Source organism: Neomonachus schauinslandi, chromosome 2 (genome assembly GCF_002201575.2).
Source record: "Neomonachus schauinslandi chromosome 2, ASM220157v2, whole genome shotgun sequence".
Classification (NCBI taxonomy): Eukaryota; Metazoa; Chordata; class Mammalia; order Carnivora; family Phocidae; genus Neomonachus; species Neomonachus schauinslandi.
Genome location: NC_058404.1, coordinates 142,343,904 through 142,360,870, shown reverse-complemented (window position 1 = coordinate 142,360,870; position 16,967 = coordinate 142,343,904). Strand labels below are relative to the sequence as shown.

The window sequence follows — 16,967 nt, the reverse complement described above, 5'->3', positions numbered from 1 at the left end:
TTCGGGACTTGAGTACTACAAATATTAGACCTTTTGATATTGCCCCACAAGTCCCTGAAGCTCTGTTCAGATTGGATCATTTCTATAGGTCTGTCTTCATTCTGCCAGTGATTTTCTTAATTTCAAATATAGTTTTTAGTTAGAAAATTTCCATTCAGTTAGGTTTTTTGTTTTAGATTTTATTTATTTGAGAGAGAGCGAGAATGAGGGGGTGGAGGGCCAGAGGGACAGGGAGAGAGAGAATCAAAGCAGATTCTGTGCTGAGCAGAGAGCCTGACATGGGGCTCAATCTCATGACCCTGAGATCATGACCTGAGCTGAAATCAAGAGTTGGATGTTTGACCGACTGAGCCACCCGGGTAGTCCCCATTCAGTTAGTTTTTTGTAGTGTCTATTTCTTTGCCAACAACTTATGTCTTCATTCCAAGGGTGTTTCTTTTACCATGGAGAAAAGTTATAAAAGCTATTTTAAGGGCCTTGGTAATCCCAGCATTGGGGTTCTCTCAGGGTTAGCACCAGTTAATGGTCTTCCCCTGGGAACTGCTCACGGTTTTACTGTTTGTGATTTTTGTTTTTTATATTGGGTAATTTTGTATTGCATTCTGAACATTTGGGGTATTATGTTGTGAGACCCTGAGTTCTGTTAAAATCCTCTAAAGAATGTGGATTTTTTTTGTTTTTGTTTTAGCAGGCGGACTATTTAGCTTCAGAGTACAAGTTCCGTCCCACCTTTGGGTACAGATTCCAATGTCATTTCTGTTTTCAGAGCCTTTGCTGTATTGTACAGGTCTGTCCCCAAATATGCACCATTCAGAGGTTAGTCTGGGACTTGGGTAGTTGCTTCTATCATAGTTCAGTTCTCAAAGCCTTTGCTGTGCTGCTTTGGTTCTGTCCTACACACGTGCAGCTTGAGTCTGAGCCTAGGCTTTATGTCAGTTCATATACAGACTTTGGGGATCTTCTTTCCAGATCTCGCCTATTCAGTATTTTCCCCCACATTCTCTGGCTCCCAGCGGCTTCTCTGCCTGGGCCTCTGGCTGGAAAGACAAGTTCTCCTGATTATAGCAGCCCGTGCCATTCTGCATGACTGGGACCACCCTCAATAAAAGAGAAAAAAGAAATAGTAGGCATTCCCCTGACACTCTTCAGGCCAGTGCCTCTGACCAGAAAGAAGGGTTTTTCTCCTGCGGTTTTCAGCTCGGGGACGGGAGCTACTCTTGGGAACCAGGGCCAGGGGAAGAAAAAAGGGACGGTTCAAACAGGATTTTCCCCCCATTCTTGACCTCACAGAGGCCCCTTTTCTGGTCTGCTTGTTTTAAAGGCAGGGCTTTTCTCAGAGTTGTGCTGCCACACCCTGCGTGCAATTCTGCACCGGTCAGAGCGAGAGCATCAAAGGGGGAGGCAGGAAATGAACCCCCGCTCTGGGTCATACTTCACATTTGGCTCCCTGCCCCAACACACTGCCGTCCTTAACTTGACAGAGCCCCCCTTCAGAGTCCAGGGATGTTAGTTGTGCCAAATGGGGAGGGAGGCTGCAGTGGGTGTATGCCATCTTGGCCAAGGTCACGAGTTGTTCGCTCTTCCCCCTCCCCAGGACGTACCAGGAGGGAGACAGCTGTGGCACATTTGCATTTTAGAACAGTCTCTGGCCACTGTGGAGGTAGACCGGAGGCCGAGGTGGTCGTTGGGAGGCCGTTACAGGAAAGTGAGGATACCTGTGTAAGGGCAATATGAGCCGTGAGAAACAGATGGGTTTTTAAAAAGGGGGTGGGGGGAGCCAAGTGGACAGAACCTGGGGACAGATTAGACGTGGAGCATGGTAGAGAGAAGAGGGTCAAGGCTGCCTCTCGAGTTCCTGGCCTACATGGCTGTCCTAACTGAAACAGGGAGGTCCTTTAGGGAAGGAGGATGATGGGCTTAGTTGAATTTAAAGAAATTCAATATTGTTTCTTGTGTGTCAGAGATTCCTGATACCCAGAACCAAGAGACCATGCTGAGTAATAGATCAGCTTTCTGATCACAAGCCCTCCTGAGTGGAAATGAATGATAAAGAACCACTCTTCACAGAGAATGTGCCAGAGAACATTTGAAATGGCAGTTGAGTCCCCAGGATCTTTCTGTTTTGCTCAGGTCAGCCAGCAGGGGGTGGAGGTTTGATCCCATTTCTGTCACTGGGACAAAAATCACCCCTGACTTTTCTCTCTTGGATGAAATTCGGCTGAGAAAACAACCATGTGCTACTGCCTAGATCCTCTTCCATTTAAAACCAAAGAAACAACAACAAAGCCTATGGCTGAAATACCTTTATCCTTCTCATTTTTACTAGCAGGAGCCTGAACTCCACTCTGCCCCCAAACGCCAGCCACGGGGCTAGGAGTCCCGAATTACTCTTACTTGAGATGAAGACGGTCCGCCGGCAGAGGCCAGCCGTGTTAGTAGTGCTGTGATTGGCCATGCTGTCAGCCCAAGTCCTTGAGCAGAAGGCAAAGTGGCGTCGCCATGCAGGGGAGAAGCTTAGTATTCCCCTGCAGGGGTCGCCCTCCAACGAGGGTGTGTGTTGTTCAGCCTGTTGCCAGATCAATGATAGCACGAAAAGTAGTAATAACGCAAACATGTGTACAGTACTTTTCTATTTCCCGGAATGCTTGCACAAGCTTTATTGTATTTGAGCCTCATAACGTTCCTATAAACTATTTTAAGGTAGTGATCAAAAAAGCCAGGTCGTCTGGCTCTGGCAAGTTAACTAACCTCTGTCCACCTTACTTTCCTCATTAGTAAAACCAGGATAATAATAGTACCTAGCTCATCGGGTTGCTGTGAGTAGTAATCGAACAGAACACTTAAATAGTGCCTGGCACAGAGAAAAAGCTTAATATTTAAACATTATTAGCTTTAGGCAGGTATTATTATCCCCTTGCTCTGAGTGAGAACGCGGAGGCCCAAAAGGTCAGGTAGCTTGCCCGATGGTGAGTTTTCTGTCAGAGCCTCCGCTCCTGACTCCTGGAGCAGTGAAGAGGTGGGAAGGGGCCCAGCAGGGTTGCTGCAAACATATGGTGAGGTGGGAGGGGAGGGTCTGTTAAACTATATTTAGAGAAAGAACCTTTATAAATAGCATCTCACACGGGGTGACCATGCTAACAGTTTACACCCGTTGAGAAGTTAAGGGAATAAATGTCAATGATCTTGCAAATTAAGTAGCTCCCGAGAGACTAGTATGTTACTAAAACAAACCCCTCCAAAAAGACCTCTATTGTCTCTGCCACAGCAAATTCTGTAGATAGGAGTTGGTAGGGTTTTGTTTTTTTGGTTTTTTTTTTTTTTTTTTTTTGAAGAGGTCTGCCTGGCAGAGAAATGGTTGTTTGGTACAGCTAACTTTCCCTTATTGCCTTAGTTACTCACATCCCTTTTAACTGCATTTTTTGAAGCCAAATTTCCATAATTTAAAGGCTTAGAAAAATTTTTTAAAAAATCAAATGCCACCCAAATATGCACCACTTGGGCCAGGCGTGACTGATGTGACTGCTCAGTAACTTACGTATCCCAACCTGGCCATATGTGCTCATACATGACATTACAGCCCAGCAAAGAGCTTTCAGAAATCAGAATGCCACAGAGTGGGTACTGGTTCATCCCACAGGATCCTCCCCGCATCATTCCCAGACACTTTGATCTCATTCCATTCCTTCTTACACCATGAAGCCCCCGTGTACACATCAGCTCCCGTACAGAGAGGCTTGCGGCTCTGCCCAGCATCGGTGTCTTTGAGAACTAAAACAGGGTGTGGTGCCGAGGACAGACGGAGGATTAGACTGCTGAGCCTGGTCCCCGGCTGCAGTTCGGCTGTGTCACATTCTTGGCCTGGGGCTCGCCCACCGGGCCATGCTTGCTCAGTAGCTACCCTTTCGGCGCTGCTGGCCTGCATCGGAGCCCGAGAGCGCTGGTGAGCTGAGTCCAGCAGAAACCTAGCCCAACACGTGAGGGCAGACTTCTCCTAACCGGTCACTGCTCATTCACAGATTCAAAATCAGCACGCTTGTCCCTTAAAATATCAGCTTCTAAGGCCACGATGAGGATTTTTTTTAACGATACCAATTAAATTATTAACAAAAGTGCTTTGAGTTCCAAAACCAATGACACAATATTAGTTTCCAAAGAAGCCACAGTTCTAGGAATGAAAAAAACACGAGGCCATTACCTTCTTTCCTTTCTACTATTTAGTTTCTTTAAAAGACTTTTCTAGAAACTGCTCAAGACATGAGGTTGAAATGGATCCCACAACATTTGAATAATCAGAGGCCTTTTCGTGAGGCTAGAGTGTAGCAGTGTTGCTGCGTAGTCACCTGCTTCTTTGGATTTGTTGCAACTGGTTTTCTCTGAGAAGGTGCCATCCGGAGACACTGAGAGTGGTGAGCCCAGGAAACGCAGCCTGTAAGTCCTGGGCTGACTTCATGCAGAGGTCAGCCTCTGTCTATCTGAAAAGCAGCAGTAAAGACGTTTGACTTCTCTTAACCCTGTCAAACAGGAATGTGGGAAGATGTAATAGCAGGCAGTGTTTATTTTTCCTACTGCTTTCTATCCGAGTCTCCTTGCTCTTCTTTTCATAGGAACAGATCATCAGACCCTGCTGGGTGTTTTGCTGAAGCTCCTTAGCTGGTTGTGTAGCAGGCAAATACGAGAGCTGCCAGCCAGAATTGGTGGGGGTTTTTTTTGGAAAATGAAACAATATCCTCTCCCGCCTGCATTTTTCTGGGTTCAGACTCCTCTGTTGGGGAGTAATATAGACTGTACAGCTTTTTGCACTACTAAAATTATCCTTGATTGACTTTGTCTTAACTAAACAGCTTGAGGAAAGCCAAAGATGATAAGCCATGATGGGACAGTGCAGCAGATGGGAATATTTTAGTCACCCTTTAGCCTTTGGGATTAGGCAAGTCGAGAAGACAAGCTGTCACCATGAAAGCCAGAATTTGGTCATTTCAAGGACATTATGAACCTTACTTAGACTGGAAGATTGAAGTACCTCTGATGGCCCAGCTTCAAGATGGGCACATCATGGAGAAATAAATATTTCCCCATATCATTGTGATTATTGCATTTTCTGGTGATGAAGAAATTGTACAGAAAGTCCTCAGGACCCTTCAGTTCTGTGAGCCAAAATTTTTTCTATTTTTCTGCTTTCTTTTCCTTCCTCTAAAAATGGAGATTTGGTCTAACATCAAAAAATTGTGATCATTTTTTACCAAGTTTCCAATTGAAGTCACGTGGTTTGGTTTTATATATATGCATAAAAAATTTTTTTTGAGCTGGAACAATTTTAGTGGTTAAAGAAATAGGTTTTAACCAAAAAAAGATTATGTCCTTTCTCCATCTGGCTACCTTAAGCTAAGAGAAAAAACGAAAGACTAATTTAAAAATCACAAAGTTTAATTTCTCTTATAGCAAAGTAGTAGACATTTAATATAAATGTAGTCAAACTTGAAACCACTAAGACCCGTACTTCATTCCTTCAATTAAATATATTGGATATTTGTGTTAACTGTTTATATGTATAGAAATTTGCAATAAAGATGGCAAATTATGTAGCTCAGGCAACTGGAGCCCGTGGAGTGCAGTGGAAAGATCATGGGGCTGACTTCTGATAAAGGTCTCCGTGAATATTCACAAGGGTAAATCGTACAAGGTACTTGCTAAAATCAGGCTGACTTGAGTTCAGGGCAGCCCCACTTAATGGTACGTGCATCTTGGCCCATCACCTCACCTAAGTCTGTTTCTTCACCTTGTGTATGTGGATAAAATAGTATCTACTGCATGACTGTTGGGATGACTAAATGAGATAATCCACCTAGAGTTCTGGCACATAGTAACTGCTCTAGTTAATGGTAACTAGCATTAAGATTCAACTCAGCTCTCTGAGCTTGGGCAAGTCCCTTAATTCCTTCGACTCTTGGCTTCTCTATTTGTAAAACAAGAAATATTTACCCTACTTGCCTATGTTACTGTAGTGAGGATCAAAAGAGAGCATGTCTTGAAAAGCCTTTCAAAAGTGAGTTAACAAGCCAATTGGGAAGGCAGAGGTGTATGTAGTATGACAACTGGGAAATATTACGAGGTGACATCTAGTCAAGCGTTGGCCTGTGAGGACTGCATAGACTCAGAGAAAGGCAGTTGTAGACAGTCAGGGAAAGGAAAGAATATTGTGGCCTAATGTTGGGGGGCAGTCCATACAGAGTAGGGGATCTTCAGCTGAGCCCTGAAAAGACAGGTTGTGGCTGGGAGAAGTCAATCCTCCTTCCACTGACAACTCCACTGGCTAACCTTCGCTGTGTGTCTCCTCTGCGATTACAGGCCGAGCTCATTGGAAGCCTCACCCACAAGCTTGAGACCCTCCAGGAAGCGAAAGGGAGTCTGCTGATGGACATCAAGCTCAACAATGCCTTGGGGGAAGAGGTGGAGGCTTTGATCAGTGAGCTCTGCAAGCCCAATGAGTTTGACAAGTACAGGATGTTCATCGGGGACTTGGACAAGGTGGTAAACCTGCTGCTCTCCCTCTCAGGGCGCCTGGCCCGTGTGGAGAATGTCCTGAGCGGCCTCAGCGAGGATGCCAGTAACGAAGAAAGGGTAGGTGGCCTAGCGATTTAGTTCAGCAATTTTTCCCTCTGAAGCCACGTACACAGAGGGGTGCAATTAAACACAATCCCTTCTCTGGAGAAGATTACAATCTCTTTGGGGCAGAGAGTCCAATGTATAGGTTACCAGGAAACACAGAAGAAGGCATCTTGCATGCGAAGAGGTAATGCTGACACTTCAGGCTCAGGGAATACTTAGGGAAGTAAAAACACAGGTGCGAGAATGTCTTTCCTTCCTTTCTATCCCAGGAAAAAGAGGAGACAACGGCACGGTGGGGGTTGACATTAGAAAAAGAGAGAGGGATGGGGCGCCTGGGTGGCTCAGATGGTTAAGCGTCTGCCTTCGGCTCAGGTCATGATCCCAGGGTCCTGGGATCGAGCCCCGCATCGGGCTCCCTGCTCCGCAGGAAGCCTGCTTCTTCCTCCTCCACTCCCCCTGCTTGTGTTCCCTCTCTCGCTGTGTCTCTGTCATATAAAAAAAAAAAAACCAAAAAACAAAAAACTACAAAACAAAACAAAAAAAAAAAAAAAGAAAAAGAGAGAGGGACAAAGAAACTGTTGGGACTGAGGAGAGGGCGCAGGAACAGGGGCTCAAGCTCCAGGGACTCTGCCCGGGCAGTGCGGGGCTGCAGGCCCTCGGTGAGGATGCACCCTCGTGTCCCCACTGCGCCCTCTGCTGGAAGGAAGAGGACAGGTAGCAACAGTGGTGCCCACACGGGATAACATTCAAGTCCTTCGTCTTTGCCTGGCACGGTGCGCTTACACACTTTATCTGCGGGCTCACTGAATCCTCACAACAGGCCAGTACGTGATGGAGCCAGGATAGGAGGGGTCCTGCTGCAGACCCCATGTTTTATTCACTAGGTTGAACTTAATTCTGTAGTTACGGAGCATTCTTCACCTGCTCATCTTTACCGCAAACACTGGCTGTCTGATGTATGCCACCAGGCTCATGGGATACAGCCGTGAGCAAAACAGCCAGATCCCTGCCCGCAGGGAGCTTATCGAGAGAAGTCAGACAATCAACGCATCTGTAACTATTGTACTTTCATATTATGCTAGAAGGTGATAAGCGCCCCACCCATCAAGAGGCTTCTTTGCTTTCTGGCTCCTTCTCCTATCTACAGCTCTCTTTCAGTGCCATGAGGGATTTCCCAATTATTTCTCCTATACATTACATTAAAGGGGAAGATTCTTTTTTCCAAATAGAAAAAGTCTAGATCGTATTAAGAAACTGACTGAGCATATAAGAACTTTCTGCAGCGGCAACCCCCTTCCTGCACGTACGCTCCTCATGAGGCTGTGCTGAGCCTTAGCTTCCTTATCTGGAAATGTAGTGCCTGCCTGTCAAATACCCAGTGCTGTGCATGCTAGTGATGAACACCGACTAAAACGCAGGCCCCGCGCTCAAGGAACTCAGTGCAGAATGAGGAAAACCAGCGTGGAAGCAGCGAATGCATCCAATATGCCGCAACACGGCAACAAATTCAGCCCATGAGACACTTCTCAGGTGTTGGTGGGAGCCCAGGAAAGACTTGGCATACGTGACACTTGAACAGGGTATAGGAGAATTTCTTAATTCTACACAGACTAAGAGGGGAGGGCTTCACCATTTAGAGGGAATGTCATGGACAAAGTCAAGAAAGACCATGGCATGTTCTAGAACCATACATATATGATTGGTGTGTCTAAAACAGAGTGATTGCTTGGTTTTAAAAATCTCAATTTACAGGAAATAATAGAAAAGTGTATAGTCAGGGAACTCACAGGAAATAGAGAGTTCAATCAACCAGGGTAAGCAGAGAAAGTTCAGTGAAGGTGTGGGAAGGAGTAAGGAGGACCAAGAAGAGATAATGAAGCTCCCTATTCTCCCAGGGTTAGCATCACTTGGAGGAGGGAGTCCTTATTAGAACTCTGTGTCTGTCCTACAGCACTGAGGCCTTGGTGAGCTAATGTAGCCCCCACTACCTGGCAAGGAAGGAGCCAGAGATAGGGGCCCCAGGTTCTTCCTCCCTCCCCCCCTCCCTCCCGTCTCCTGCCCATGACTCCTGTTGGCCAAGCCCAGAGGGAAGGGAGCCCAGCTGGTGCAGCTTGCACCGTTCAGCTTCCTTAGACACAGAGCAGGGCTGAGAAGTGGATCTGGAGGGCCCAGCGGTATCCAGCACAGAAAACAGTCACAAAGACCTTGTGGGTTATACCTTATAGATAGGACTTCAGCCAGTAGGCCAGGAAGAGCCATAAACTAATTTTATAACCTAATCTGCCTGGGGAGGAGTGTGACTTATGCTAAGAGTCTAGCCAGAAGGAGTTAGGCTGTTCGTTTAGGCTGTTGTCATAGGGATAGAGACTAGGGAGTGAGAGAATGAGTTTGAATTAGTAAGGCATGCTAGATGAGGGGAAGAGGAAAGCAGAAACTAAATTTTCGTTTCCTGTTTGGCCACTGGGATGGATGCCACAGGTATGTGAGAGAAGGAACACTGGTACAGTTTTAGTTAGGGGAAGAGGAGCTGTTCCAGAACTAAATTCAGCTCAACATTTAAACGTAACACACACACTCTTGAAAACAAATATGTGCATGCTCCCATGCAAAATACATCCATAGTTTTTATAATGATTAACCTTAAACTGAAAGTATAAGTAGAAATGAGGGAAGGAAGAATAAGTGGCTCAACAAATGCCAATTGTAGGATAAAGGTCATGGGGGGTGGGGGGATGGGAGAGTGTGTATCAGGCTTCAACTGAATCTCTAATTTTTGTTTTTAATCTGAAGAAAATACGATAAATGCTCCTGTTAAGAATTGGCACAGTTAAGGATGGGTACACAGGTCTTCTATTCTCTATACATTTCTAATGTGTAAAATATTTCATAATTTTTTTAAAGGTGAGGAAGAGGTTTTCACTTTTTAACTTCTCTACAGTATTTTGAAAGGTGTCTTCATTCAGATTAAGTCCCTAAGGGTTTTTTGGGGTTTAGTTTTATTCAAATTCCAGTTAGTTAACATACAGTGTAATATTAGTTTCAGGTGTACGATGTAGCGATTCAGCACTTCCATACATCACCCGGTGCTCATCACAAGTGCACTCCTTAATCCCATCACCTATTTGACCCATCCCCACCTACCTCCCCTCTGGTGACCATCAGTTTGTTCTCTGCAGTTAAGAGTCTGTTTCTTGGTTTGCCTCTTTTTTTCTCCCTTTGCTTGTTTTTTGTTTCTTAAATTCCACATATGAGTGAAATCACATGGTATTTGTCTTTCTCGGACTTATTTCACTTAGCATAATACTCTCTAGCTCCATCCATGTCATTGCAAATGGCAAGATTTAATTCTTTTTTATGGCTAATATTCCATGGTGTGTGTGTATGTATAGATGAACGGATAAAGAAGATGTGGTGTGTGTATACTGATGGACACTTGGGCTGCTTCCGTAATTTGGCTATTGTAGATAATGCTGCTATAAACGTTGGGGAGCATGTATCCCTAAGGGGTTTTTGTTCTTGAGAGAGAGAAAGTGCATGCAAGGGGGTAAGGGGAGACTTCAGCTGGTGGCAGACAGAGGGAGAGGGAGAGAAAGAGAATCTTAAGCAGGTTCCACACACCAGCGTGGAGCCATACACACAGGGCTCAATCTTACAACTCTCAGGTCATGACATGAGCCTGAGCTGAAACCAAGCATTGGACACTTAATGGACTGAGCCACCCAGGCACCCCTAAGGGTTTTCTTTTTCCTTTTTTAAGATTTTATTCTTAAGCAATCTCTACACCCAACATGGGGCTCTAACAACTCTGAAATCAAGAGTTGCATGCTGCACTGATTGAGCCAGCCAGGTGCCCCATCTGGTGTGTTTTTCTGATTAGGGGAAGGAAGCCATGAAAATGGAGATATTTGTAAGATAAACCTATAGCTTTGTAGCTTTTCCCCTGGGCATTATTATGTAAGATCTGACAGGCTAGTTCAAGGGAAGTTAAGGTAAAAACACATGGTCTGTGAAGTTTTCATAAGCCTACATATGAAATAAGATTAAAGATATACCTCTTGATTTTCATTTTAATGTTTCTCAATCACTTTGGCCTTAAAAGTCTAAATGATTAAATATAAAATGAAAAAAAATTTTAATGACATTCATTGTAAGTCAACATGTTGCATAAAAAGCCATGTTAAAGATTATTATAAAGTAAATTAGCCCTAAAGATAACATGCTACCTTACCATTGGGTTTGTATAAGAAATGCTCAGAATATGGGGCGCCTGGGTGGCTCAGTCGGTTAAGCGTCTGCTTTTGGCTCAGGTCATGATCCTGGGGTCCTGGGATTGAGCCCCATGTCCGGCTCCCTGCTCAGGGAGAGCCTGCTTCTCCCTCTCCCTGCCACTCTACCTACTTGTGCTCTCTCTCTATCCCTCTGTCAAATAAATAAATAAAATCTTTGGGGGGGAAAAAAAAAGAAATGCTCAGAATATGAAATTGCCATTATTGTTAAATAGAATTTCTCTCATGTTAGATTCAGAGGCCTGAAAACTAGAAACAGATTTCTTTAGACATGGGAAATATGGCATTCCCATTGTTATTTGTGGATCAGGGCAGAGGTTCTCAAACTTCAACTGCAGAAGAATCACCTGGAAAGCTTCAACCACAGCTTCTGGGCCCTAAGCTTTATATTCAGTAGGTGGAACAGGCCCTAAAAATTTGCATTTCTATAGTCCCAGGGTCCTGGGATCAAGCCTGCTTCTCTCTCTCCCTCTGCTTCTTCCCCAGCTTGTGCATGCTCTCTCTCACTCTCTCTCAAATAAATAAAATAAAATAATTTGCATTTCTAACAAATTCCCAGGAGATGTTGCTGCCGGTGGTCCACACTTTGAGAAACGCTATAAATGTAAATACTTGTAAATGCTCAAGGTAACTTAAAGATTGGTCTTTTTTTACCCCCTTCAGTTTTTTATCATGGTAAACTACACATAACCTAAAATTTGCCTTCTTAGCCATTTTAAAGTGTTCAGTTCAGTAGTGTTAAGTATATTCACATTGTTGTGCAACTAAGCTCTAGGAACTTTTTCTTCTTGCAGAACTAAAACTTTATATCCATTAAACAGCTCCATTCACCCCTTCCCTGCAGCTGTCAACCACCATTCTACTTTGTATCTCCATGCTTTTGACTACTCATATAGGTACATGTAACCCGTAAGTACTTCACGTAAGTGGAGTCACTGATTGTCCTTTTAAATCTAGAAGCCTCAAGTCAAGCTTTTACCCCAGCCAATTTATGTCATCTCTCTTAAAGCTGCCATGTGACTTACAAGTTAGAGATCTATATACATGCAACAGAAGGGTAATAAACTGATTTTCAAAAAGAGTCTGTCTCCTTACTCTAGAGTGACAACTGAAATAGAAACTTGGACTTTTCACAGCCTGGAAAAGGTGTCTCTGCAGACAGTTCCTTCCTCTGCCTTGCCCTCTGCTGATCTGTTTGTTTCGCCTTGGCAGAGCTCTCTCAATGAGAAGAGGAAGGTGCTGGCTGGGCAGCACGAGGACGCCCGAGAGCTCAAGGAGAACCTGGATCGAAGGGAACGTGTAGTGTTGGACATCCTGGCCAACTACCTCTCAGAGGAGCAACTCCAGGATTACCAGCATTTTGTGAAAATGAAGTCAACACTCCTCATTGAGCAGCGAAAGCTGGACGACAAGATCAAGCTAGGCCAGGAACAAGTCAAGTGTCTGCTGGAGAGTCTCCCCTCAGATTTCATTCCCAAGGCAGGGGCCCTGGCTCTGCCCCCAGACCTGGAGAGTGAGATGGCTCCTGCTGGGGGGTGTACTGTAAGTGGTGTTTTCCCGACATTAACCTCTCCACTTTAACCTCTTCTAAAAGACCCAACCAAAAGATCACCCTTTCTCTCAACACTATTTAATCTGAAAACTGTTTCAGTGCAAACCACCATTTAAACTCTATGGGTCATTGGGGTTTTTCTGGATAAAAGGAAAAAATTCTATCCAGGAAAAAGCCTGCTTTTTTGTTTTTTTGTTTTTTGTTTTTTTTCCTTCTCGCCCTACGTGATTGATCTGAGAGCTTGAATGCTGCTGGGAACTTAGCCCTTTCTATTCTCACTTTCTAGTAGAAGGAAAATTAATGAAACTGTGAGAACTGTTTGGAGGGCGTTTGATTGGTTAGTTTTTAACAGGCTGAGGCAACATAGATGAGTGTGTGTCACCCTCAGGAATGTATCCACAGCGGCCTTCCTTGCTTGTGGGCAGTGTGTCCTGACGACAGATATAAGAACTCACTAATGAAGGGTCTGCAACATAAAGCCTTAAAAAGAAACACACACAGAAGAAAACTGTAAAACCTTGAACATTGTTGTTATTTATATTTTTTAAAATGAAAAAATCATTGTTTGTGTGCTAACCACTTATTTGATTCTGTTTTGTGGTGGACGTAGACAATTGCGTTTGAGCTTTGTATTTTGTGCAAACCTTAATGAAATGAAGAATTCCAAAGATAGTCACATTGAGCGTGGAGACTTTTGGTTTTTTCTTCAACCCTTGGCTTGTTGCTCTTATTTGTACAAATATGAGCAGACCTTCTACACTTGTGTTAAAATTGGGGAATCCCAGTTTCCCCTGCTGCCAGTTGTCACCACTTTACTTCTGTAGTGTTCCTCTTGGAACACTACACCTTGCCCAGGAAGAAGGATTTGTGCAACATGGCTATCACATCATTTCCTAGTGCTTCTTGGCATTCCCACCCTGGTGGGGAGATAGAGCTCAATTTTACTAACAAGGACAACAGCTCTCCAATCTGTATACAAGGACAGTCAGAAACCAATTCAAAACTGAATTCATGCTGTCCTTCTGCATGGGATTTGGGCTAAATGTAACCTGTTTTAAGAGATATACTGTGAGGCTGTTTTAATGATTTTTTTAAGATTTTATTTATTTATTTGAGAGAGAAAGCATCAGAAGAGGAGCAGACTCCCTGGTGAGTGGGGAGACTGATGCAGGACTCGATCCTGGGACTCCAGGATTATGACCTGAGCCGAAGGCAGTCACTTAACCGACTGAGCCACCCTAGGCGCCCCCCACCTTTTTTTTTTCTTTAAAGATTTTATGTTTTAATGATGCTTTTAAAAGTTTTCCTAACTTGTTAAGCCTATCAACCACCATTAAAAACAGCCTTCTTAATATCTGAAGACTGATTTTGCACTATCAATCTGAAGTTTGCACAGTGCATCTGAAGACTAGGATTTTGCTTCACAATAATGACTTTCTGGAGGGTACTCTTGAGCCTAAGTTGTAAGTCTATTCAAACAGACTGGGAGGTGGAAGGAGGCTAGGGCCAGTGGCCAGGCTATGCTGATGGCTGCCAGTGGCCAGGATAGCAACAACCTCATACTTTACAGCAGGTGGGCTTTGGTTTAGTTTGTTGTTGTTTTCATGTGCTCAACCCATGGCTAGTGGCCACCTCTGCTAATTTGGACTGCAAGTACTATAGAGAACTGAAGAGTAAAACTTGTATGAGAGACCAAATGCCCTTTTCTCCCCTAGTACATTTTAATTACTTGATGAACTGTATCTTCTGGTTAAGAACTTCAAAACTATAGTTTTGTTCCCCCATACAGATGTCTTTTGATGAGCTTAGAACCAAAGGCCACCCAGACGTTTCTTGTGAGCAATCAACCAAAGCTGCTGCTTCCCTTTTTGGAGGTTAGACGCTGACTCCCATTGGTACAGTGAGACAGTGCCTCTGTCTCCCAGGAATGTTGTCAGAAGCTGCTCTCTCACATCCAAAGGTCCCATTTCCCAGGGACTCGGTGGAACCTGTGGCGGCGTTCAGCAGCCACACCACATGGTCATTTTGAGGTAGAGAAAAACAGAGCATCTGACATTTCCTCAGGCTTAGGCCAACACAGGAGCCCCAGATCACCTCCAGTTGGTAAATAACTGTGTCTTGCTGACACTGAGTGACTCCTTCCATCAGACCAGGTGGGAGCCAGCCAATAAATGTCTTCAGCTGCTCCCAGTGAAATTCCTCAGGGGGATTCTGGGGCCGCCCACATTCCCAACACTCTCCAAAATGATTCTTCTGAAGGATTTGACTGGGCACACTTTGTAATAAGTCTTTTTCAATCACTTTTCTAATTTATACATGTCAAGCATAGGGCATGCCTAGGACATCATCCCTTCCTTTGCTACACTGAGATGTTCTGTCGTTAAGTGAAATGAGGGAGGTATCAGGTGCAACTATGAAAACTAATTCTTAGGGGATGAGATACTCACTATAGCAGGACTTGACCTTTGCTTGACGAAAAGAAAACCACTAACTTAATTTTCATTATTAATTTTTAAATGCCTTTAGCTCAACAGTAAGTCTGTTCTCTATCCCTTTCCTATTTTTGCATTCTCTTTCCACTATCATCTTGAGGCGCCTGGGTGGCTCAGTCGGTTAAGTGTCTGCCTTCGGCTCAGGTCATGATCCGGGGTTTTGGGATCGAGTCCCACATTGGGCTCCCTGCTCAGTCGGGAGTCTGCTTCTCCCTCTCTCTCTCTGCCACTAACCCCTGCTTGTGCTCTCTCTCTCGCTTAAATAAAATCTTCAAGAACAAAATGCAGTCATCTACAGAAGCCATCCTTTTTCCTCCCAACAGTATCTTAGGCCAAGATCATAAGCAAATCAACCCTGAGCATGTTGTTGGTCAAGACTTCAAGGATGTATGTTCACAGTCAATAACTGTCCCTGTGGATGCAATCATTCCTGAAATACCAGGTCCCATCAGAAGTGGTAGGTGTGGGATGGCCTTGCAATAGTCCAAATGCTGATACTCAAGGAACCTGTGAAGTTCTAAGAAGGGACAAGGTCCTGCAACAAAATTGGGAGTCCTCCAACTTCTGGGCAGAAGTTCTGGGCATGTTGCTACACGCTGGTTGACTCAGGGCTTTCTCCTGCTGTTTTGTTTCTTGTGGTGGCTGCTTAACCCCAAAGAATGCCGGAAGGTTCCATAGTGAAAGTGTCTGAGGTTTTCCAAGAGACACTGTTGAAACCAAACATTTTTTCCTCTGCTCCAGGGGAACATTTTAGGTTTTGTTTTGCACAATTGGTTTCCAAAATTGAAGATTAGCAAGCATGGATCAACCCCTAAGAATCACAAGCTATTAAAGTGAGGAGTGAGGGCCTTCGAGACATACAAAAGAGAAATCAGGAGAAACCAGCCTGGTATACCCCAGTTTTCCTATTATTCCATTGTTAGTACCTGATCTACAATCACTTCTGAGTGTAAAAGTTAAGATCACAGTTGTTCCTAATATGAGTGCTACCTTAAGCTTATATTTTAAGTATCTTTTACCAAGATGTTGGGGTTTTTTTCTGGATACTAGGAAAATGTTGGCTTTTTATTCTTATATGGTTCCAAATTTACTTGTCTTTAATTTTCCACATTATTCGTTTTAGTCTATTAGGTTGGAATTATTTTTTTTTTCCTTTAGAAGAGCATGAGTCTTAGTCACCTCATTACTGGCAAGAAAAAGGAAGAACTTCAGCCTGAAAGAACTCCCTCCCCAGCAAAGTGTAAAATGATCAGACAAATGTGAAGGGGCCGTTCCACACAGAAACAGTATACTGGGGACAAGGTATTCCTTGTTGCCTTAACTCTGGGATGAAGCATGAGATGAAATGATAAAGACCATTTTAAAATCAGAAAGGAACACATGAACAGTTTTCTTATTCTTATTTCTAAATAAAGTTTCACTTTTCTTATGGAAGCTCAGACACTAAATCATGGTTTCTCAAAAATACTTTGCATCAGAATCACAGGAGTGCTTGTTAAAAATGCCCATTGCTGGGGCGCCTGGGTGGGTCAGTCAGTTAAGCGTGCAACTCATGATTTCAGCTCAGATAATGATCTCATGGGTCATGAGATCCAGCCCCACATTGGGCTCCATCCTCAACCAGGAGTCTGCTTGGGATTCTCTCCCTCTGCCCTTCCCCCCCACTCATGTGTTCTCTCTCAAATAAATAAATCTTTTAAAAAATCCCTATTGCTGAGACACCACCATGGAGGCTGCGAATCTGCACCTATATAAGTTCCCTGGGTTGTCCTGATACACTTCACCATTTGAGATGAACTGATACCAACCATTTGTACAGTTTTTATCATCATCACAGAAAGACTAACATGAATTTATGTAATAACAATCTGAAAATTCAAAGCCCTGTCACGTTTACTCAACTACATCATTATGAGTTAATATTGTCCCCACTATTTTTGTATCATCCCCACAGTTATGATATGGGGTTTTTTTCCCTGCTCACTTTTTCTTAGATTGGCTTTAAATCTGAACAAGCTAAGCATGTATTCA

General features: G+C 44.0%; 1 protein-coding gene across 1 annotated transcript in view; it reads left to right on the top strand.

Annotated features, from left to right (window-relative positions):
• Positions 1–13,143, top strand: part of SHROOM3 (shroom family member 3) — a 299,140-nt gene extending 285,997 nt beyond the window's left edge. The window contains exons 10-11 of the mRNA XM_044912927.1: positions 6,346–6,618; positions 12,105–13,143. Coding sequence (XP_044768862.1) covers positions 6,346–6,618; positions 12,105–12,473 — 642 coding nt within the window. The 3' untranslated portion in view covers positions 12,474–13,143. The remainder of the gene's footprint in view (positions 1–6,345; positions 6,619–12,104) is intronic.
• The last annotated feature ends 3,824 nt before the right edge of the window (positions 13,144–16,967 follow it).